Source organism: Equus caballus, chromosome 4 (assembly GCF_041296265.1).
Source record: "Equus caballus isolate H_3958 breed thoroughbred chromosome 4, TB-T2T, whole genome shotgun sequence".
NCBI classification, from domain to species: Eukaryota; Metazoa; Chordata; class Mammalia; order Perissodactyla; family Equidae; genus Equus; species Equus caballus.
This window is the reverse complement of record NC_091687.1, coordinates 41,665,680-41,687,708: the sequence shown is the minus strand read 5'-3', so window position 1 is coordinate 41,687,708 and position 22,029 is coordinate 41,665,680. Positions and strand designations below refer to the sequence as shown.

The window sequence follows — 22,029 nt, the reverse complement described above, 5'->3', positions numbered from 1 at the left end:
CTCACCACTGGTCCTCATAGGTAGCAATTTTTAGTAATTTCCTGTATAACCTTTCAATGTTTCTTTAAACAAGTAAAAGTAGATGCAAATAGGTACATGAAAAGGTGGTCAACATGACCAAACCTCAGGGAAATGCAAATCAAAACCACAGTGAGATATCACCTCACACCTGTTAGAATGGCTATTATCAAAAAGACAAGAATAACAAGTGTTTGCAAGGATTTGGAGAAAAGGGGACCCTTGTGCACTGTTGGTGAGATTGTAAATTGGTACAGCCCCTATGGAAAACAATATGAAGGTTCCTCAAAAAATTAAAAATATAAGTACCATATGATCCAGCAATTCCATTTCTGGGTATTTACTCAAAGAAAACAAAAATACTAATTCGAAAAGGTATCTGTACCCCCATGTTCACTGCAGCATTATTTACAATAGCCAAACAACCTAAATGTCCACTGATGGATGAACGGATAAAGAAAATGTGAGAATATTATTCAGCCATAACAAAAGAAGGAAATCTTGCCATTGCAGCAACATGGATGGATCTTGAGGGCGTTGTGCTAAGTGAAATAAGTCAGACAAAGACAAATACCATATTATCTCACTTTTATGTGGAATCTAAAAAAAGAAAACCAAGTTCATAGATACAGAGGACAGAGTGGTGATTGCCATTGGTAGGGGGTGGGGGGCGTGGTTGAAATGGGTGAAGGTAATCAAAAGGTACACAAAAATCTGACAGTAGAAGTCATAGGAAATCAAGAAAATGCAAATTTAGACAGTAATGAGATACCAGTTTGCATCCAAGATACAGAATAACCTGTCTTAAAATACCAAGTAGGGGTGAGCTTGTAATGTAGATTCTGCCTAGAATTAGGAAAGCCTATTTTGCTAATTTAATGTGGGTTTATAGAACGTAAGTCTCAATACACAAAGCATAATAAGTATTTAATCAATCAGATATCAAATGATTACACAATTATATACTGAAAGAAGTTGAACACATGATTTGAATTCTACTTAACAAATTCCCACTTACTAAAGGTTACTTATATAATATATCTAAATACATAGTTACCATATTTTCATTTTCTTCCTAACGCAAGCTAATAAGTTCAACACTTGAAAATCAAGAGTATTTTATTACACTTCTTATAGATTTGCTGAGTTACGATGATGAAACAGTAAGGAAAATAGAACAGATTAGATTTGGTAGAAACATCTACAAGATTGGATATTTATTAGTGAAAAAACAGAAGTAGGCTGACTAATTTGTCATATGGTTGAAGGTACAGGAAGAGCAGAAGCTAGGACTTGCAGATGCATGTGAATGGGCAGCTGAATGCGGCTGATAGAAATTCAGGATACAGCCTTGTAATCCCCAACTTCAAGAAGTTAGTGGATAAATGCATTGAGTTGGCCTTTCATGAAGGAAGCAGGTGATTTGATCTGTCTTACCAATAAGCAGAATAGATGTTTGCTTTTTTATGCAACAGAAGAAAACTTTATGACTTAAATGAAACAGTTCATTAAAGTAAAACTTTACAAGCACCAAGGTACTAAAATCCCATGCCACTTTAAATGTTAAATGAAATAATAGCAACATAACCCAAATACTAATTGTTCTATGGCTGCTGGCAAAAAATAATACCTTTGCTGTTCTTAAACCTCACCTTGGAGTAAATCCTCCTTTGGAGTAAAATTATCCCTGGGCTCTCAGTAATCCCAATTGACTTCAACACTTGGAAAAAAGGCAAGAAACTGAAGGAAATATTCCCAGCTCTTGGTTTGCCGTAACCTGCTCTTTCAAAAGCCTGGGGTATCCCGTTCCTTCTTGGAGAGGGAAGGGAAAGTAGTTCCTAGTGAAGGTGCTGATAGACTTGAGGAAGCTGCTGGAGTCACAGGCACCTCTCTGGCTTGATGAAGCACACCTATGCATCTAGGCTGGAGAAAAGACCTCGTCAAGCAGAAACCTGGGTTTCTGGTGTCATATGTAAAATTGCAGGAGGAGTTAGTAACTGAGCCCACTTGAGCTGGAGCTAACCTGTAAGGGTTTTCCTTGTCTTGTTTTTGGCTCAAACCTGGTGAAACTTGCATCCAAAAGACAGAGGGAGAGGGAGGAAGAATGCTCAAAGAGAGGAAGAAAGGTCCCTTTCTTTAAGGTCCGGCTACGGGTGTCTTCATGAAGGACTTGAGCAGCCCATGTACTCTGGTGTGCTGCATCTGCGGGCTAAAATCGCTGCAGCGATGGTCCCGCTGTGGAACGTTAAGCCATGGACTGGGAGAAGGCACCTCCAACACCTATCACCGACAAAGGATGCATGGTCAGAATATATTAAAAACTCCTGCAAATCAATGAGAAAAAAGCAAGCTAATTTTAGAAATGGGTACAAGGTTAACTTGTCCCTTTGGAGGAGAAGGAAAAGAGCAGTGCTTGGCCCAAGCCACGCAGAACCAAGTCTCTGTTCCAATGACACAGAGCTGGAGGGTGGCCATGCCAAGACCTGCAGAGCCTGTAGGAGGTGCAGCTCCCTGAGGGTGAACATTCCAGGGCTGGCGCCCGGGTGCTCCTCTTGACCCCAACCCTCTCCCTATCCTAAGGCCACTGTTGCGGCAACAGTTTGAACAAGATCTGTATGATGACAAACCACAGAAGTGCTTATGTAGGCATGGCTTGGCCTGGTTCCTGACTCAAATAATCTGATTCCTGTTAGCGTTCAGTTCTATTCACTCAATTCCCTAATAGTTAACGTTAGATCAGACACATTCCAGAAGTCAGAACTCAGCACTGTAAACCTCCTAAGAATTGAAGCAGAGAGAGCTGGATTGGGGAACTGATCTATCAAACCACCTCATCTTTTGATACATGTCCCAAATACCAGAAAGGTTATGGGGAAAAATATAAAATTTAAGGCCAAAAAAATTAAATGCTGTCTTAAATCATCAACACTCATTTTTCAGAGATAAAACTTTATTTGAGGCATCAAGCAATATACTGAAAGAGGTGAGTCATGCACAAGTAATGTCCTTCTTTCCATAACTGCACATTTGATACTCTCTGCCCTCTTAAAAGGGGAGTGTAGTGAGCAAAGATGAGAAGCACATAGCTTGTATACAGAACCATATCTATATAAGTGCTGAAGAAAGTCTCCTTTAAATTTCATTCTTTTTTTTTTTTTCTCTTTAAAAGGCATGTCGGTTTCATTCTGGCAAACTAAAACAAGCTAGTTCTTCCACTGAGGATGAAGCGTCTCCCCAGAGTTATTTATGAAATAACGCAGCTGCCTTTTTCTTTAAAGGGATTCTTGTCTTCTGGAATTCCTTTCACCAGAGGATCCTCTCCAGAACGTTCTTCAATGTAATTCTTTATTTCTTCAGAACATTTAGACACCTTGAGAAAAAAAAATGAATTAGGTCAGGATTGTTAAAACTTTGTCACCACCCTTTAGTGAAATTAATATAATTGGGTACAACCAGCATTTTGAAAAATGAAGTAGAACCGCATAAAAATATTAGCAAGCATCACAGAACATATGGAATACATATGAATGATACAATCTATGGAAAATATATTTGTGACTGTGGTCAGAGTCAAAAAGTTTGAAAGTCACTGTATTAAATAGATCATCTCTGGCAATTTCGATTGATTGTTCCTCATATGACTTCCTCACTCTGCTAAAATTTAATTATGACGTGTCCACAATATTTTAGGAACTAAAACATACCCTGCTTTCAATCTTCCATGCTAATGAGCAGGTGCAGTAGTAAATTCCCAAATGTTTTGGAGTGTGTCCTGCCAAAATTCCCATTTATTATGGGTGAGTGCCAGGTTCTGCATTTCACAAAATGACAGAAGCATTGGAGAAAGTCTGACTCTGGAAAAGCTGGAGTTGCTCAGTCTCATTCTGTGTCTCTGCTCAGAATTCCTTCCCGTTGCTTGAGGACAATGATCCTGATAGAAGAGTTATCTAAGGTGACCATGCTTGTCTAGGACTCTTGTGTTTACGTAATCACTTCAAACTTTATTTGCAATGGAGAAAGGATGGAATAGTTTCTTCAAAATATCTAACTTGAAGAGACAGGTTGCAAGAGTGAGAAAAAAAAGGAAAGGAAAAAAAGAAGGATTAGAGTCTTAATAAAGGCCTGCATTACTAGTAAGAAATTAGAAGTAAAAATTAGAGAAGCTCGAGGAAATCCCAATGGAAACCTTTTAAAACTAGGCAAATTGTTCCCACTGAATTTGTCATCTAGATTAGTAATCTTCAAACTGTTTTAATGGTGATCACTAAAACATGTTTGTATATGTATCCCAAAATGTATATAATTATTTACTTATAAATAAGTGCTGATGCTACTGTGTTAATACAGCAAGCATAATTATAAAACATAACCTGGAAATTATAAAAAGATGAGATTTAAAACTAACCAAAGATAGAAATTTTCATATTTTACTCCCACACCCCAAAGACTCTTTGCACACCAATGTGAAGGCCACTGATTTAAATTTAAAACTAAGTGATGTAGTTATATGACTTAAAGTGTGGCAAAATAAAATCTTCTCAGGTATCACTCATTCTCCCAGGTAGCATCTGCTCTCAATTGCTGCTGGCATTCACGGTGTGTGCATTTTAAGTGAATTCTCAGCAGTGATGATGCAAGCATCCACAACCTGGGGTCTGTGGCCCCAGAGAAATTTGTGGATAAGATTCAAGTTTCCCCAAATTGTATCCATTCTTAAAGAGGCTTCTTCATTAGATTTCCAAAGAGATCTGTAACCTCTCAAAGTGAATAATTACTCCTTTGATGCATTTCCTTCCATGATCAAGAGGATATGTTTGAACAACACTTAGCTGGAGCCAGAATTCAGCCTGTGAATTTTGTGTCCTTGGCCTGAGCAGAGCACCCAGCTCAGACATGAACAATTTATTGACAGAATAATGGACTGGGCATCAGAAGGCGTGTTTTTGTAACTACCCTATCGTTGTCTCTGAGGTCTTAAATGAGGAGCTAGTTAGCCTCCTTGGGATTCTAGTTTTTCCTCCTTAAAAGTGAGAGAGTTGAATGATCTCTAAGAGCCATATTTGTGTAGCACTAATACCCTATAATTAAAGGTGGAGAATCAAATGTTTGAATATTATTATTAGGAATTGATGCCTCTCCTTTTATCCCCTAAGGCCATTTCAGAAGCTTTCGCTCCCTCTGGCAAACACCTGGAGCTTCCGGATGGAAAGTCCATCCAGCAGGGTGTGTCCTGAGGGGTGGAAGTGGGGAGCTGGCAAGGAGAAACTGCTAACGAAAGACACCTTTAATTTCCACACAGGCAGCTGCATCCAGGCCCCCACAAATTCCTAATCTGAAGCTTTAAATAACAAGAAGACACTTGCCTCTTTTTTGCCCTATAAATTCTGCATAGTGATACCAGATATTAAGATATTCAACCCTGCACAGACAATGCTTTACTTCAGTGCATACAACTCTGCTTAATATGGAACCTCGAAGGTTCACGGTGTGAAAAATCTAAGTGGTCAACACATGCTGTACTGCGGGCTTTGCCATTCACAAAATGGGTCCCTTAAAATTTCAAGAAACAAGTCTACATATTAGATCCTGTAACTTTGTTTTTTTTCTTTAAACACAGCTATATTTGTTTGTTTGTTTTGGGTTTTTTTGTTTTGTTTTGTTTTGTTGTGAGGAAGATTGGCCCTGAGCTAACATCTGTGCCAATCTTCCTCTATTTTATGCGGGACACCACCACAGCATGGCTTGACATGTGGTGCCAGGTCTGTGCCCAGGATCCAAACCCGCAAACCCCAGGCGGCCCAAGCAGAGCATGTGAACTTAACCCCTACGCCACTGGGCCAGCCCCTAAACACAGCTGTGTTTTTAAAGCTATAAAAACTCTCAACATCAATAAAAAGGACTTTGCACTCCAAAATCTAGGAAGAGTAGGTATTTGGAAGTGAAGGATTAAATTTGAGAAAAGAAATGTATAAAGAGTAAAACTCAAAAAAGCGTGCATCTTCCAAACATCACTCTAAATGTACATTCTGAGTGACAAAACTCTTGGTATGAACAGCTTTACCATGACTAGAGCAGGAAGGCAAGTGAGCATACTTACCACATCTGCTTCATTTCCCTTGTTTTTCTTAATTTTTTTCCTAGTATTAAACCATAGAGAAATGAAATTGTTTAAATTTTTCTTGCTATGGAGAAAGGACTAGATCATTTTCCTTAAAAAATATCTCTCCATGGGGCTGGCCTGGTGGCATAGTGGTTAAGCTCAGCATGCTCTGCTTCAGCAGCTGGGGTTCACAGGTTCTGATCCCAGGTGTGCACCTACACCAATCATCAATCCATGCTGTGGACCCACAAACAAAATAGAGTAAGATTGGCAAAGATGTTAGCTCAGGGCCAATCTTCCTGAGCAAAAAAGAGGGAGATTGGCAGCAGATGTTATGTTTTATAGGTATGCACAATGAACTAATACAGTAGTATCTGTATTTATTTATAAATAAATGCTTATACACATACTGAGGTGCATATGAAAATTATGGAAATTATAATTTGGAAATTTTAAAGGGATGGAAATTATAAAGGGATGATATTTACAAATAAAGAAAAATAGATTGTAATGTTTTGCTCCCAAGCTCCAATGGGCTGTTCGTTGCACAGCTCTGGAGATCCCCGGTGGAATTCAAAATTAGGTAATTCAAGACTTTAAATTGTGATTAAACAAAACAAAACAAAAACCTTTCAAATACCATTCTTTCCCGTAATGAAAAAGATCAAGGAACTAACTAGCCATCTGCCTTTTCCTACAGCTTGAGCTTTTAAAGCCAACTCTCTACCATCAGGTAGCAGTTCTTGTCTATTTCCCCCATTCTAGGCTCCTCAGATGTTCGGACATTCGGGTTTAAATTACTCATAGGATCCTTGCTCTCTCATTTACCTCCTATGATGTCCCTACAACAACTGGCAGTTCCCAGGTACCACTAAAGCCCTACTTCAAGAGAAGCTGCAGAAACAAAAACCCCAAACCCTGTTTGTTTTACTGTAACAAACCGGGAAAAGCTGACCTTGTTGGATTTCAGAGAAGGAAATATTCTGGGACAGCCGAATTACCTGTTGTCTCTGCAACTTCACCTCCTTGCGAAGTTGCTCAACTTCCATCTTCAGCTTTTCCTTTTCTGGCAAATCTTCGATGTGAAGGGCCGGCATTTTCGCCCCAGAACCGGGCCCTGGGACAGCTCTGGAAGTGGAGCGGCTGGAAGTGCTGCGAACCGCGGCGCGTCCCGAAATAACTGCGGTGCCTGCGCACCCCGCCCGCCGGCGCAGGACGTGACCGCCTCCCGCGCGGTGGTCCCCCGCGCCCGGGGGCTCAGCTGCCTCCGGGCCGCCCCGTCACGCCAGCCCTGCCCAGCGACCCAGGATCCTAAAACCCCTGGTCTCGTTCTCAGGTCCCCTCCACCCCGGGAACCTTGCCCCAGGGAGCCCGAGTAGGGTTACGTTTGAGAGGCGGCTCCAGGACGCTGAAAAGCTTCGCGCTGCTTGATCTCCCTGCGGGGGTCGTGCCACGCCCGCGGGGGACCTGCCTGGGCGGGGGCCCAAGGGTTGGGGTTGCGCTAGCCCACTTTCCTGGAGAAACAACAGAAGTTTTACTTTTTGTTCTTTTTTTTTTTTTTTTTCCGTTCCCAAGTCACATCCGGGTTTTGTTTGTGAAGCAAGAAAAGGAGGACAGTACCCAGCAGGAAATAACGGCCCTTCACCTCTCCAAGAGATTCAAAAATATACGGCACTTAACTTTCCCCCAGTTATGAGTGTGTTTCTTGGTGGCAAATGTGGACGCTTAAAAAAAGGCCCAAGTGGAAAATGAAACTGATGTAATCTCAGAAACACCCACCACATTTGTTGATGTGTATCCATCCAGTCTGTTAAATGACTGACGGATTTCAACATTTTGGGATAAACGGAGCCTGTAATATTGTTTACAACTTGCAGGGCCCTTTTCTGACGTTAAGAAATGGTCCGCATCCTCAACAGCAGAGTTTTTATTCTTTGTCACGGAACTGTTCTGGAATGATTGGAGGACGAGCGGATGATCCTGGAGAAGACAGAAGCAGGAATCTTAAAGTTCTTACCAGAAAGTGTTTCTCGGCTCCCCATTGCCACGGTTTGAGTGACACTTGACACCAAGGGTTTTGAATTCCTGCCCCAAGCATCTTCCTGCATATAGGCAGTGGATTCACTTAGTATTGGTTTCTCCACTTTCTGGAAAGCACTATTCATCTAGCTGCCACTTTGTAAAGCCAGGAAAAGTGTCTGATGTGAAAAATGTTGATGTGCAATATATACTTTCCCTTTGACTATAAACTAAAACCTTGTTAATGATGCTCAAAAGACTAGAAGAAGAATAAAGCATGGATGTAAGAAAGCTTCCCAAGCAGTCGGATATTTCTCCTCTCTGGAGATTCCCTCCTGCCTATAGAGTCAAATTCAAGTTAAGAATGAGGCATTAACTGACTATTTCAGGGTACTTGGCCTTAGACATCCATAGCCATTCCCTGTTTCGTAAGCAGAGGTTTTTGTTTGCTTGTTCATAGTTTCTCACCAGGTTCCACCCACTTGTCATCAAGGAACATACTAGAATGAAAAGAACAATGAGCTGCTTGATGAGTACTCAGGGGTTCTAGCCCAAGCTCTGCCACTGGCCATCACTGGAAAAATCACTTATTTTTTTGGATTTTGGTTTTCTAATTTGTAAAATATGTGACGGGGCAGGGGAGGGGTGAATTAGCTAAGGTATACTTTGTTTCTAATTGTATTTATGTCTCTAGATCTGATAAATCACTTTTACAAAGAAAAGGTTGCTTCTTTTTCTATATTTGAAATACCACACATTCCAGGATCTTCCAGGCTCAAAGAAGTTAGATCAGCTGCCAGAGATTTCCCTGTTAGTAAGCAGTGAGCCAAGACAAAAAGCTCACATCTGTCTCCAGAACCTATTCATTTCTTTGATTCCTCATTCCTTAAATTTAAAGGTTAGTTACAAATAGCTTAAATAAGTTAGTGAAAGTAGTTAATGTGGCCTAAATTAAATAAGTTCAGCACCCAAATTAAATAAGTTGGTTAAGTAAATGAATGTGAGTATGTCTGTGCCAAATCATAAAAATAGAATTATTTTGGCCTGGAAATTTCTTCCCAGTGAAATCATCTAGTTGGATGCAGTGATAAATATTTATAAATCCATAATGATTCTTTAACTTCTTCCACAGTATTATGAGACTTAAATTAGAGATGAAATACACATTAGTCTACTTTTTAAAAATTTTTATTCTTATCAAATGTCACATGCTAATATCATACTAAGTAAATTGATTAAACTAAAATGAATGGGAAAATGCTGAAAGCCCATATTCACACAGCATTCTGAAAAATGTTTTGTTGTTGCTGTTTGGTTTTAAATGATAAAATGATGGCAATGCTTTTTTTTTAAACAAAAAAGTGTATAGCTCTCTATCCCTAAGCACAGAATTTACCTCCCAGAGACCATCCCTGGTAAGCAATTTCTTGTGCATTCTCGCAGAAATACTCCATCAGCAAAAATTTTGGATAAACAAATTTTAAAATCTATATCAGTTGTATCCAAATGTAGTGTTAACTTTTTACTTATGTTTTACATATTACCTCTAATAAAAGTTACTTTACAAAATAGTATATGCAGGAAGCATTCTGCAGTAAAAATGAGAAGGATAATCAGAAATGAAGTTTCATTAGCACACTCTCTTTTCACAAATATTTCAAAGAAATCTGCTTAATAAAATAAAATTCACCATGTGGCTATTTTCGCTTTTAAAGTATAAAAAAGTGAATACCATGAAATATTTACCTTGGGATGCAAAAAAAGGAAAAACAATGTTTTGACTATTTTTCTGATATATTAAGTATGTCATTAAACACCCAGTGGTGCAGTGGTTAAATTCGCACATTCCACTTTGGTGACCCAGGGTTCACTAGTTCCGATCCCGGGTGTGGGCCTACACACCGCTTGGCAAGCCATGCTGTGGCAGGTGTCCCGCATATAAAGTAGAGGAAGATGGGCACGGATGTTAGCTAACTTGAACTCAGAAAAGATTAGAGTTCTGGTCTTATTTTATCTTGTGATTTTTGCAAGACGTAGATTCTCTCCACCTGTTTAGTTGGTGTAAATAAACTAGGTTACCTCCCACCTTCTACTCTTCTAAAATTTATAAAGTAATTGGTGACTGTTTAGAAACAGTCAAATGATGATTTCTTAAGGAAAGTATTTAACGCACATTTGATACACTCTTGGTTCATTTGATATTTGGTTCAATTTATTGTAACTATCACATGGAAATTTTCACGAACTCACCCATTCCATGTAACTATGTACATAAGATTCCTTTTCTAGATGGAGATAATGTGAAGTCACAGGATGACCTGTGTCTGATGCTCTGATTACCTTAACAACTACTTACAATTTATGATATCAAAATGATTCCTTTGATCAATTCTGTTCACACAATAATTTAATTTCCATCACATGTAACTCATCGTTCTCATTATTTAGTTTACTGTTTTCTTTATGTTAATACATTCTTTTAGGAATTTAGGAAGTTGGATATTAGCCTTGTTTTGAAATCTGGCTAAAATCAAATCAATCTAAATTAAAATAACAGTGAGGTTTTTTGTTATTTGCCAAAGCTAAACTTACCTATGTGTACAAAACACCTTCAAGGGGCAAGTATCTAAAATGATGTATTTTAGTAAGTCTGTATACTTAACCCCTTCTCACTAATAACATCAGGAAGTGTTATGGAAGAGCCAAATGCTAAGGCTATGCCTGAAGTGTTGTTTCGCTGTAGTCCTACCTCATTCCCATTAACCAGTAATCCGTGGCCCCAAAATAACTTCTGGAAAAAAAAGAAGAGTCACTCACTGCCGGTTGTAGCTGTGTAGTCTGTGGGGCAGTCATGATTTCATTTCCTTCTTCCTGGACTGTCTTTCTCTATACATCCTTCCTATGATTTTTATCTTATTCAAAATTCTGCTGATAATCTGTACTTTTAAGCAACAGGAATTTTACCTAACTATTGATTTAATCATTAGTTAAGCCAATAAGAATTCTGAATCATCCAATATAAAAAATACAGGCATATTTCGTCATATTGCACTTCACTTTATTGTATGTTGCAGATATTGCATTTTTTACAAATTGAAGGATTGTGGCAACTCTGCATTGAGCAAGCCTACCGGCGCCATTTTTCCAACAGCATTTGCTCACTTTGTGTTTCTGCATCACATTTTGGTAACTCTCACCATGTTTCAAACTTTTTCATTATTATTATATTTGTTATGGTGATCTGTGATCAGTAATCTTTGATGTTCCTATTGTAATTTGGGGGGGGGGGCCACCACGAACCACACTCATATAAGATGGAGAGCTTAATCCATAGGTGTGTGTTCTGACTTCCACCATCCCTCTCCATCTCCTCAGGCTTCCCTATTCCCTGATGCACAACAGTATTGAAATCAGGCCAATTAATAACCCTACAATGGCCTCTATGTGTTCAAGTGAAAGGAGCAGTCACACATTTCTCGTCTGTAACTTTGAATCAAAAGCTTGAAATGATTAAGCTTAATGAGGAAGGCGTGTTAAAAGCCAAGACAGGCTGAAAGCTGGGTCTCTTGTGCCAGTTAATCAAGTTGTGGATGCAGAGGAAAAGTTCTTGAAGGAAATTAAAAGTGCTCCTCCAGTGAACATGTGAACGATAAGAAAGTGAAACAGCTTTATTGCTGATATGGAGAGTTTTAGTGCTCTGGCTAGAAGATCAAACCAGCCACAACATTCCCTTAAGCCAAAGCCTAATCCAGAGCAAGGACCTAACTCTCTTTAATTCTATGAAGACTGAGAGAGGTGAGGAAGCTGCAGAAGAAAAGTTTGAAGCTAGAAGAGGTTGTTGGTTCATGAGATTTAAGGAAAGAAGCCATCTCCATAACATAAAAGTGCAAGGGGAAGCAGCTGGTGCTGATGTAGATGCTGCAGCAAGTTATCCAGAAGATCTAGCTAAGATCATTAATCAAGGTGCCTACACTAAACAACAGGTTTTCAATGTAGCCGAAACAACCTTCTATTGGAAGAAGATGCCATGTAGGACTTTCATAGCTAGAGAGGAGAATTCAATGCCTGGATTCAAAGCTTGAAAGGACAGGCTGACTGTCTTGTTAGGGCCTAATGCAGATGGTGACTTGAAGTTGAAGCCAGTGCTCATTCACCATCCTTGAACATCCTAGGGCCCATAAAAATTATGCTAAATTTACTCTGCCTGTGCTCTGCAAGTGGAGCAGCAAAACCTAGACGACAGCACATCTATTTATAACAGGACTTACTGAACATTTTAAGCCCACTGTTGAGACCTACTGCTCAGAAAAAAAGATTCTTTTCAAAATATTATTGCTCATTGACAATGCAGCTGGTCACCCAAGAACTGATGGAGAGGCACAAGAAGATGAATGCTGTTTTCATGCCTGCTAACACAACATCCATTCTGCAGCCCATGGATCAATGGGTAATTTTAATTTTCAAGTCTAACTATTTAAGAAATACATTTTGTAAGGCTATAGCTGCCACAGGTAGTGATTCCTGTGAGGATCAATTTCAAAGTAAATTGAAAATCTCCTGGAAAGGATTCACCATTCTAGATGCCATTAAGAACATTCAGGACTCATGGGAAGAGGCCAAAATACTTATATTAACAGGGGTTTGGAAGAAGTTGATTCTAATCCTCATGGATGACTTTGAGGCATTCACGATTTCAGTGGAGGAAGTATCTGCAGATGTGGTGGAAACAGTAAGAAAACTAGAATTAAAAGCAGAGCCAAACATGTGGCTGGATTGCTGCAATCTCGTGATAAAACTTTAACAGATGAGGGATTGATTCTTATGGATGAGCAAAGAAAGTGGTTTCTTGATGTGGAATCTGCTTCTGGTTGAAAATGCTGTGAAGATTGTTGAAATGACAACAAAGGATTTACCAATATGACATAAACTTAGTTGATTTAGTAGTGGCAGGGTTTGAGAGGACTGCCTCCAATTTTGAAAGAAGTTCTACTGTGGGTAAAATGCTATCAAACAGCATTGCATACTACAGAGAAATTGTTTGTGAAAGGAAGAATCAATCAACTCAGCAAGCTCCATTGTTGTCTTATTTTATGCAGTCGCTACAGCCACCCTAACCTTCAGCAACCACCACCTGATCAGTCAGCAGCTATCAACACAGAGGCAGGAACCTCCATCAGCAAAAAGATTATGACTTGCTGAAGGCTCAGATGATGGTTAACATTTTTTAGCAATAAAGTAGTTTTTAATTAATGGATGTACGTTGTTTTTAAGACATAATGCTATTGCACATCTAATAGACTATAGTATAGTATAAACATAACTTTTGTATGCACTAGGAAACCATGTGACTTGCTTTATTGAGATATTCACTTTATTGCAGTGGCCTAGAGCTGAACCTGCAATGTCTCCAACGTATGCCTGCACTGGTGTCCTTACCTGCTTTTAATTAAATTAAACACTTATCGGTCAATTAAATTGCACAGACAATTTATTAGTTGGTATGGCAGTTTCAAAGATATGTAGAGCTTTTGGCTTGGGAAATTCATAATATAGCATTGAGATTAAGACAACCATACAAATTATAATGAGAGAGCAAAATAACGTTAAATGACTTAAGAGATACAAAATACTTTCGGGATGGAGTCGGGGAGAGCAGAGATAGTTCTTAGTGAGCCTCAGAAGAGCAGTAGGATTTCAAAAGGCTGAAATGAGATGCAGTGGAGGGACACTTCAGGTGGAGAGGTCAGGGTAACCAAATTCCAGAAGGTGGAAAAATGAGGAGTCATGTCAGGGATTATTTAATTGTTAAGTTTGTTGACTACAGGAAGTCTACAGGGCTTATAAAAATAGATGACATCTATTACGTTTCCTTCTATATGCTCAGCCCTGATTTAAGCGATTTTAAATATTCATGCAAGGATCCATCCTAATCCTCCATTTTATACATTAAAAAAACTGAAGTTCAAAGAGTTGAAGTTGCTTTTCCAAAGTTCTCAACTAGAACGTGAACAAGCCAGGGTTTTAACTTGGAATCATCTGGCTCCAAAATCGATTTCCAGTTGTTAGATGAAAGCTAGAGACATTGGTTAGGACTAACATGTACTAAATGCCATAGCCAAGCATTTGCAATTTTTTAATCAGGAAAAAGAAAGATATACAGAACACTTAATTGCACATGGAAATCCACTAGAGACAGACCACAACTAAACAAACAAACAAATAAAATACACAGCATGCTAGATGGCGATGGGTGCTGTGGAGGAAAATCGCAGGGGACAGGGAGACAGGAAGTGCTGGGAGTGGTTGGAGAGGGTTTGTAATTTTTTTTTCCTACTGAAGTATAATTGATATACAATATCCTATTAGTTTCAGGTGTACATCATAGTGATTCAATATTTATACACATTATGAAATGATCACCACAATAAGTCTAGTTACAATCTATCACCATACAAAATTATCACAATATTATTGACTATATTCCCTATGCTGTACATTACATCCCCCCATGACTTATTTATTTTATAACTGGAAGTTCATTTCCTTTGCCTTTGTCGCCTGTCGCCCAACCCCTCCCCACTCTGATATCCACTAGTTTGTTTCTTATATCTGAGTCTGTTTCTGTTTAGTTTTGTTTGTTCCTTTGTTTTGTTTTTTAGATTCCACATATAAGTGAAGTCATACGGTAATTATCTTTCTCTGACTTATTTCATTTAGCATAATACCCTCTAGGTCCGTCCATGTTGTCACAAATGGCAAGATTATATTCTTTTTTATGGCTGAGTCATACTCCATTGTGTATATATACCACATCTTCTTTATCTATTCATCTACCAATGGGCATTTAGATTGCTTCCATATCTTGGCTATTGTAAATAATGCTGCAATGAACATAATGGTTCATATATCACTTCTAATTAGTGTTTTTGTTTTCCTCAGAAGTGGAATTTCTGGATCGTATGGTAGTTCTATTTTTAATTTTTTGAGAAACCTCCATACTGTTTTCCATCGTGGCTGCACCAATTTACATTCCTACCAACAGTGTACAAGGGTTCACTTTTCTCCATATCCTTGCCAACACTTGTTATTTTTTGTCTTTTTGACAATAGCCGTTCTGACAGGTGTGAGGTGATACCTCATTGTGGTTCTGATTTGCATTAGTGATGCTGAGTATCTTTTCATGTGCATATTGGCCATCTGTATATCTTCTTTGGAAAAATGTTTTTTCAGGTCTTCTGCCCATTTTTAATCAAATTGTTTGGTTTTTTGATATTAAGTTGTGTAAGTTCTCTATATATTAAGCCCTTGTAGGATGTATAATTTGCAAATATCTTCTCCCATTCAGTAAGTTGCCTTTTTGTTTTGTTGAAGGTTTCCCTCACTGTGCAAAACTTCTTAGTTTGACGTAATCCCATTTGTTTATTTTTGCTTTTGTTGCTCTTTCCTGAGGAGACTGGCCTCCAAAAATATTGCTAAGACCAATGTCTAAGAGCTGACTGCCTACGTTTTCTTCTAGGGTTTTGTAGTTTTAAACAGGAGGGAAAGAGCTTCTCCTGAGGAAAAGGAAATAAGAGATTCCAGTAGTTTATCCTGGAATCCCTTAATATCCAAAGCATGTTTGATATGTGGTAGAGTGTGTTGCTAACCATTCAGCGAGAGATCCAGAGTCTGAACATGAGACATTTATCAATTCACTTCTTTGAGCTTTGATTTTCTCCATTCCAAAACGAAGGGGTTGGACAAGAGTCAGTAGATCCTTGTTGAGCATTTACTATTGGCCGGAGTGGGAGGGCACTGTTCTAGGGGCAAAAGTTGGGATGACCTTTAGATTGCCTTCCAGCCCAAATAATAGTTCTTACCTTGTTTTAAAAGGATGACAATCAATTTGCATTTCTGAGTATTCCACTCACTGTTGTATCCAAAAATAACCCTGTAAATGTGAGACAGCAACAAGGAAATACTATCGCCAAAAACAGTTTCCAGGTTGGAGTAATTAACACTGGTTATTTGTTACAGAAACAGAGACAAGTTATCTTTTAGTCATTAGCACAGAAGCAGTGAAATTTGGTTTCTGCAAACCCAGTAAGATGCCAGGAGGAAACTGATTAGCAGAATGATGCAGATGATACTGTTTGTCTATCATCTCTCCCTTACACTGCTACAGAAAAAGGGCTGTACTGGTGAGAGTCTTCATGGGCATGGGATGGAATATCATGGATCTTAAAGGATTCTGGATATTTTGTCTAGTTCCTTGCCCAGTAATAATACTAGTTAACATTTATTAGGTCTTACTATGTTCCAGGCAGTATGCCAAGTGTTACAGTCACCCTATTATAATATTAAACCCCATGAAAAAGGGAATAGCACCATTGTTATCCCTAACTCCCAGCAGAAGAAACTGAGATTAAGAAAGATTTTGTAATTTATCCAAAGACAGTTATGCAGTAAAGTGCCAGAGCCAGAAACTGTGGCTTCTCATAACCTTTATTCTGCTTCTAGTTAAATCCACTGTGCTCTGTGACCACAGACTGAACCCTTAATCCAGTTGGCATTCTGGGAAAACGTCTCGTCATTAGCGACAAGTAGAATTGGTAAGAATGTGAGAAGAGGTTTTGTTAAAACCGTCACCACTGACTGGGGTTTGAGAGAGAAAAGCAAACAGAAAACAAAAATCCACAACAAAAATCTTCCCAGCACACATTCTGCCAAGATAGATCTTCTGTGGATCAAAAGAATAGACTTCCTAATTCTGTAAGCAAGAGAAAAGTTGGGAAAAATGTAAGTCTAACCATGAAATTTCTGGGTGAATTATTATGAGTGTTGAAAGGGAAGTGAATAAACATAAAACATTAACTATATGCTGGCAACCAGAATAATATAGACTTATTCATAAAACATAGAAATTATTGTTAATGAATCGGGTCAATTAATATTTATTGTCAATTATGCGTTAAACCCTGTGTTGAATACTTTAAGAAAACATAGACTTATGCATTATCACATCTCAATTTTTATTAAAAGTTTAAAAATTCATGTACATGCTTCATAGTATTATATATGACCAAAAATTAGTATTGTCATTAAAGCTCAAGATATTCCAAGGATTTTTTTTTTCTTATGAAATCACACAACCTCCTTTGAGCTCCTTGAAGGGGTTTTTGTCCTCTGGGATGCCCTTTACTAGTGGGTCCTCCCCAGATCTTTCTTCAACATAATCCCTCACTTCTTCACAACATTTGGATACCTTAAAGGAAAGGAGAAAAAGATGACTCTTTTGTTTAATATGGAATATTGCAGAATCCTAGGATGTATTTATTACAATAATTTTTTGCGTTCTATCTTTTCAACGTGATTCTTTCTCCCAATGTGTATGTACTTTCTAGGAGAGAAGAAGAAATAGCTGCCCCCTCCCCTGTCCTCCTGGATATCTCAAGGTAAAGGATAAACAACTGGCCACACTCCAGCTAGGGATTCCCAGCAGACACTGCCTCCAGCTTCTGTAAAGGAGACAGGATCCAGGGATCAGAACAGAACTGGCAACACAGGCCAAGAATGTCACCGGAGTTGGGGCCGACCCAGTGGTGTAGTGGTTAAGTTCATGTACTCTGCTTTGGCAGCTCAGGGTTCCAGGCCTGGATCTGGGACACAGACCTACACACCACTGTCAAGACATGCTGTGGCGGCATCCCACATATGAAAAATAGAGGAAGATAGGCACAGATGTTAGCTCAGGGACAATCTTCCTCACCAAGAAAAAAAAAAAGAATGTCATCAGAGTGAACATTGATTAACTCTTTTTCCTCACTCTAAAAATGTGACCTGTAAAGGCGAAGGGAATGAATAATTGTTAAATTCCAGGCTTCTCACCACTCCTGGATTCTCAGAAGCATGCACATGCAATTTTATTTTAAACTCATCTACAATGATTGATCATGATAGTGCAGTAGAGGTGAGCTCCAAAGGGTCAGGGACCTTTGGCTGATTTGTTCACATGTACCCCAGGCACCTAGAACAGAGCCTGCATTTAACTGGTGCTCATAAATAAATATTTGCTGAACTGAATCATTGGTTTTGTTTATGAGCTTCCTCCTCACTTATCAGCACCATTTAACAACTTTGGGAAAAATCATGCTTTAGTATTTTAATGGATTCAGCAGAACCTGTTAACATACCATTTAACACGTCTTTTACAGAGAGGCAGTATTCTATACATATGTAAATACAAATGTGTGTGTGTGTGCACATGCATATACACACTGGATCAAACTATTCACTTCTTTTAACTTTCAACTTGTTTCATTTTCACTTAATATACCATTTATGATATGAACACTATTTCATTTTTGGCAGTCCTTAATGGAAGTGGCCATTCTATAAGTTATCTAACTAATTTACTGGGTTTCTTAAAAAATAAAATCTTTATTTTCTGCCATTTTTGTTTGCAAATTCCAAGCAACATTAGACATAAAATTCAAGATTACTTCACAATTTTGCAAACTTGTGATCCACATATTAGAACAAATTATTTCCAACTGGGGCAAGGCCTTGGTCAGGTGGCTCCTTCATATGATGCTACTTGGAGTTTATACACACTTTTGAAATATGCAGTAACTTAGATTCACTATTTTTCCTCCTTCTCCAAACACCAGCTGTTTTGGCCCCAACCAGATGTCAGGAACAGACGTTTAAATTGCTGTCTAATTGAGGAGTCAGTGAAGGGTTGGTTTGATGGTATCTGGCTAGGATCTCAGGATCTGAGGAGCAATAAATTACCCAAGATCATATGGGAGTGTATGTGTTTAAAAATTATTTCAGGAAGGCTTATTATAAGTATATATAGGTTAATACAGGATTACCTGGCACGGTGGAAAGGGCATGGACATTGGATTCAGGTCACCCCAGGTTTCAATTTCCTCTCTGCCCACCTACCAGCTACATGTGTATCTTTAGTTTAGATAGTTCATCTAAAGTTTAGCTACCTCCTCTATGAAATAGGAAGAGCAGCACTGGTTGCATTAAGTGCTTGGCATACCATAGATGCTCAGTCAAATGGTAGGTATTTTTAGCTATTACTGCAAAGATTGTCTTTAGTCTTTGCCTATTACTTTGACTTATAGTCATTGCAAATCTGTCAGCTTTAGAAACTGGATGCAAAGAGTTGTCTTACTCTGACAATACTAGTGCCTTGACAGCAAAATAGGTTGATGCATATTATAAATCATTCTGGTTCATAGTTATCAATACTAATTAAAAAAATGATGATAGATAGCACTTGCTATTTACTAGGGATTGTTCTCAAAGCTTTCTACATGCTATTCCATTTATTTCTCCCAATTGCCCTCTGAATTAGGTGTTGTTACTATTCCCATTTACAGAATAAGAAATAGAGGCACAGGTAAGTTAGATAACTTAGGTGAATGTTACACAGGGAGAAAGTTGTGGAGCCAGGATCTAAACCAGGGGTATGGTTCCAGAGTCTATCCACTTAACCATATGGTAATGACATTATGCCATGCTGCGTCAGATCTATGGGTTCAGGACCTGGAAGTTCTACGTGCGCGTGCGCGCGCGCGCGCGCGTGTGTGTGTGTGTGTGTGCGCGCGCAGAGTTTTGGCAGTCTGATATTAAATTAGTTTGACTTCCAGACCAAGGAGACATTGAGTAATAGGGAGAAGGAAACCCAAAACCTGACAGATGAGATGTATGTGATGTTTACCCAAAATAAAGATTCCCAGGTGAGCTTGCCACAAGTGAGTAATAGAAATAAAGATAACCAAATTGCCTGCAAAACAACAATCCTGGGTATAGAAATAATAAAACAGCTTTTGGAAGTTTCAAGTAAAGAAGAGAAAATAACTCTCCTTTACCTCAAAAGTTTATTTTATTTTCTCCAAGTTATAAAGATAAGGATTTTAACTTTTGGTGTGTATTCCAAGCTTTTGTGCTGCTTATAGGTTTAATTTTATCTTGACAGCAAAACATGTTTTGCCTGTATGGGAAGGGCAGCAGGGAAGTTTGAGACAATTATAAACATAAAAGGAGCCAGGATTCCAATTTTTATTGGGAGTAAGAGTTTTCAGCAAAATATGAAAATAATGCAAACTCCTTTTTTCGCTTTGGCCCGATAAAATGAGTTTTTAAAAGAAACATAAAATATACTCTTATCTTTTGTGGAGGAGTTTTTATTCTACTAACTTTCCTAAAACGAAGAGATCTAAAATACATATCTACATTTTTCCAAGCTTCATTTTGTTTGGTGGAAACTTTTATTTCTTTGCCATTTCTGCTCCTTCCAAAGGCGGAGAACTCTTGGTAACCATTTCCAAGATCTGTCAGATGTTTATAGGAGGAACCAGCGAGTTCTTGGGCTTGAACTCATTTTTACTGGCAAAGAAGGAATAGAACGTACTCCTTCATTACTGGCCATGACAGTGCTGAAGGGGATGAGGTCTTGGCTAAAAGTATTTGAGCCATATCAAATAAATCAAATAAAGAGAAGCTTATCAATTTAAAAGAGTAAAAATGAAACAGCTATATGCATTGCTTCACTTTCTTGCTCTGCTAAATATGGTCTCTGTCTCGTATTCTTCACTAATCCCTTAATCTTTTTTTTTGTGAGGAAGATTGGCCCTGAGTTGACATCTGTTGCTGATCTTCCTCCTTTTTTTGCTTCAAGAGGATTGTCGCTGAGCTAACATCTGTGCCAGTCTTCCTCTATTTTATGTGGGATGCTGCCACAATGTGGCTTGATGAGCGGTGCTAGGTCTGCGCCTGGGATCTGAACCTGCAAACCCTGGGCTGCCAAAGTGGAGTGTGTGAACTTAACTGCTACACCACCGAGCAGCCCCAATCCCTGATTAATTTTTATGTGAACAATTTATTTTTAGCTACATTAAGCCTTCCCAGTGAATGGTGCCAGGGAGGAAAAGTAATTTTTCCTCTAGCCTTTTTGCTTCTGGCCTAGGCATCCCTGTAATAAAAAAGGCAGATTAACCCAGGAGAAAAACAAATAGAAGGTTAATAACATGTATACCTCCTGTATACATGGGAGATACCCAAGAAAACTGAGTAACTCCCCCAAATGGCCCAAGACACCACCTTAAATACCATCTCCAGCTAAAGACGAAAGAAGATGTTGAGAGGTGGGGGAGCCAGTGATGAGAGGTGACCAGGAAAAGCACAGGAAAGAAACGTAAGGTTGTTAAGCAGATTTAAGTCCTTGCCTTCTGCATTGATAGGCGTTTCTAGAGATTTGGTCATCCTTCTCTTCCTGGTACAGAGGGGGAGATACCCTTACAAATGGAGATTTCCCATATAAATGTAAATGTCTCTTCCAAAAGGGTAACTTCTACTTACTTGGTGTCCAGAGATTTTCCTGTGTCTGCTGTTTCTTAAAAATAATCAGCCTAAATAATCCTTGTGCCAAAGAGGCATATTTTGGGGTGGCACAGTCTGCTCCCCTTCAATGGTATCTAACCTGGTCATCCTCCAGTATCTCTAGCTTAAACTAAAATTCAAGACAGAGCAGCAGTTTACCAGCATTCTTTCCAGCGTTACTTCTTTCTTGAGCTGATCAACTTCCATCTTCAACTTGTCCTTTTCTGTCAGGTCCTCAATATTGATCACTGGCATCTTTTGCCTACCAAAAAGGTGGAAGGTTAGTTCATACATTTGAATTGCCGGACTCGATTCAAGTCAACATGAGCCAACCCTTGCCTCAGCCCTTAACTTACTAAGTGAACTGTTTCTTTCTTTGATTTAACTTCCTATGAGAATCGATTTCTCATGAATGCTCTGAGCAATTCTAGCACTGCACACTAGCCTTGGGATTTTAAAGCTCCTGTATAATCTTTATTAATATGATTAAACCAAGCACTTGACTCTAAACACCT

The 22,029-nt window shown here is 38.8% G+C and overlaps 2 protein-coding genes across 2 annotated transcripts; both read right to left on the bottom strand.

The window, feature by feature from the left end:
- Positions 1-2,950: 2,950 nt before the first annotated feature.
- GNG11 (G protein subunit gamma 11) lies at positions 2,951-7,838 on the bottom strand. Its single transcript, XM_001492818.7, has 2 exons — positions 7,120-7,838; positions 2,951-3,388 (listed from the first exon to the last, which is right to left on the bottom strand). The coding sequence occupies exons 1-2, from the start codon at positions 7,213-7,215 to the stop codon at positions 3,263-3,265; spliced, it is 222 nt and encodes a 73-aa protein (XP_001492868.1). The 5' UTR covers positions 7,216-7,838; the 3' UTR covers positions 2,951-3,262.
- Positions 7,839-17,134: 9,296 nt separating this feature from the next.
- On the bottom strand, positions 17,135-21,953 carry GNGT1 (G protein subunit gamma transducin 1). The gene is made up of 3 exons (XM_001492791.5): positions 21,871-21,953; positions 21,674-21,776; positions 17,135-17,381 (listed from the first exon to the last, which is right to left on the bottom strand). The coding sequence occupies exons 2-3, from the start codon at positions 21,767-21,769 to the stop codon at positions 17,253-17,255; spliced, it is 225 nt and encodes a 74-aa protein (XP_001492841.1). The 5' UTR covers positions 21,770-21,776; positions 21,871-21,953; the 3' UTR covers positions 17,135-17,252.
- Positions 21,954-22,029: the final 76 nt, after the last annotated feature.

What these genes read in the sequence shown, in the direction of transcription:
- GNG11 (XM_001492818.7), bottom strand. Translation starts at nt 7,215, where the DNA reads ATGCCGGCCCTTCACATCGAAGATTTGCCAGAAAAGGAAAAGCTGAAG. An exon ending in TGAAGTTGCAGAGACAACAG is followed by an intron (nt 3,389 to 7,119) that starts GTAATTCGGCTG and finishes TTTTTTCTCAAG; the next exon opens with GTGTCTAAATGTTCTGAAGA.
- GNGT1 (XM_001492791.5), bottom strand. Translation starts at nt 21,769, where the DNA reads ATGCCAGTGATCAATATTGAGGACCTGACAGAAAAGGACAAGTTGAAG. An exon ending in TAACGCTGGAAAGAATGCTG is followed by an intron (nt 17,382 to 21,673) that starts GTAAACTGCTGC and finishes CTTTCCTTTAAG; the next exon opens with GTATCCAAATGTTGTGAAGA.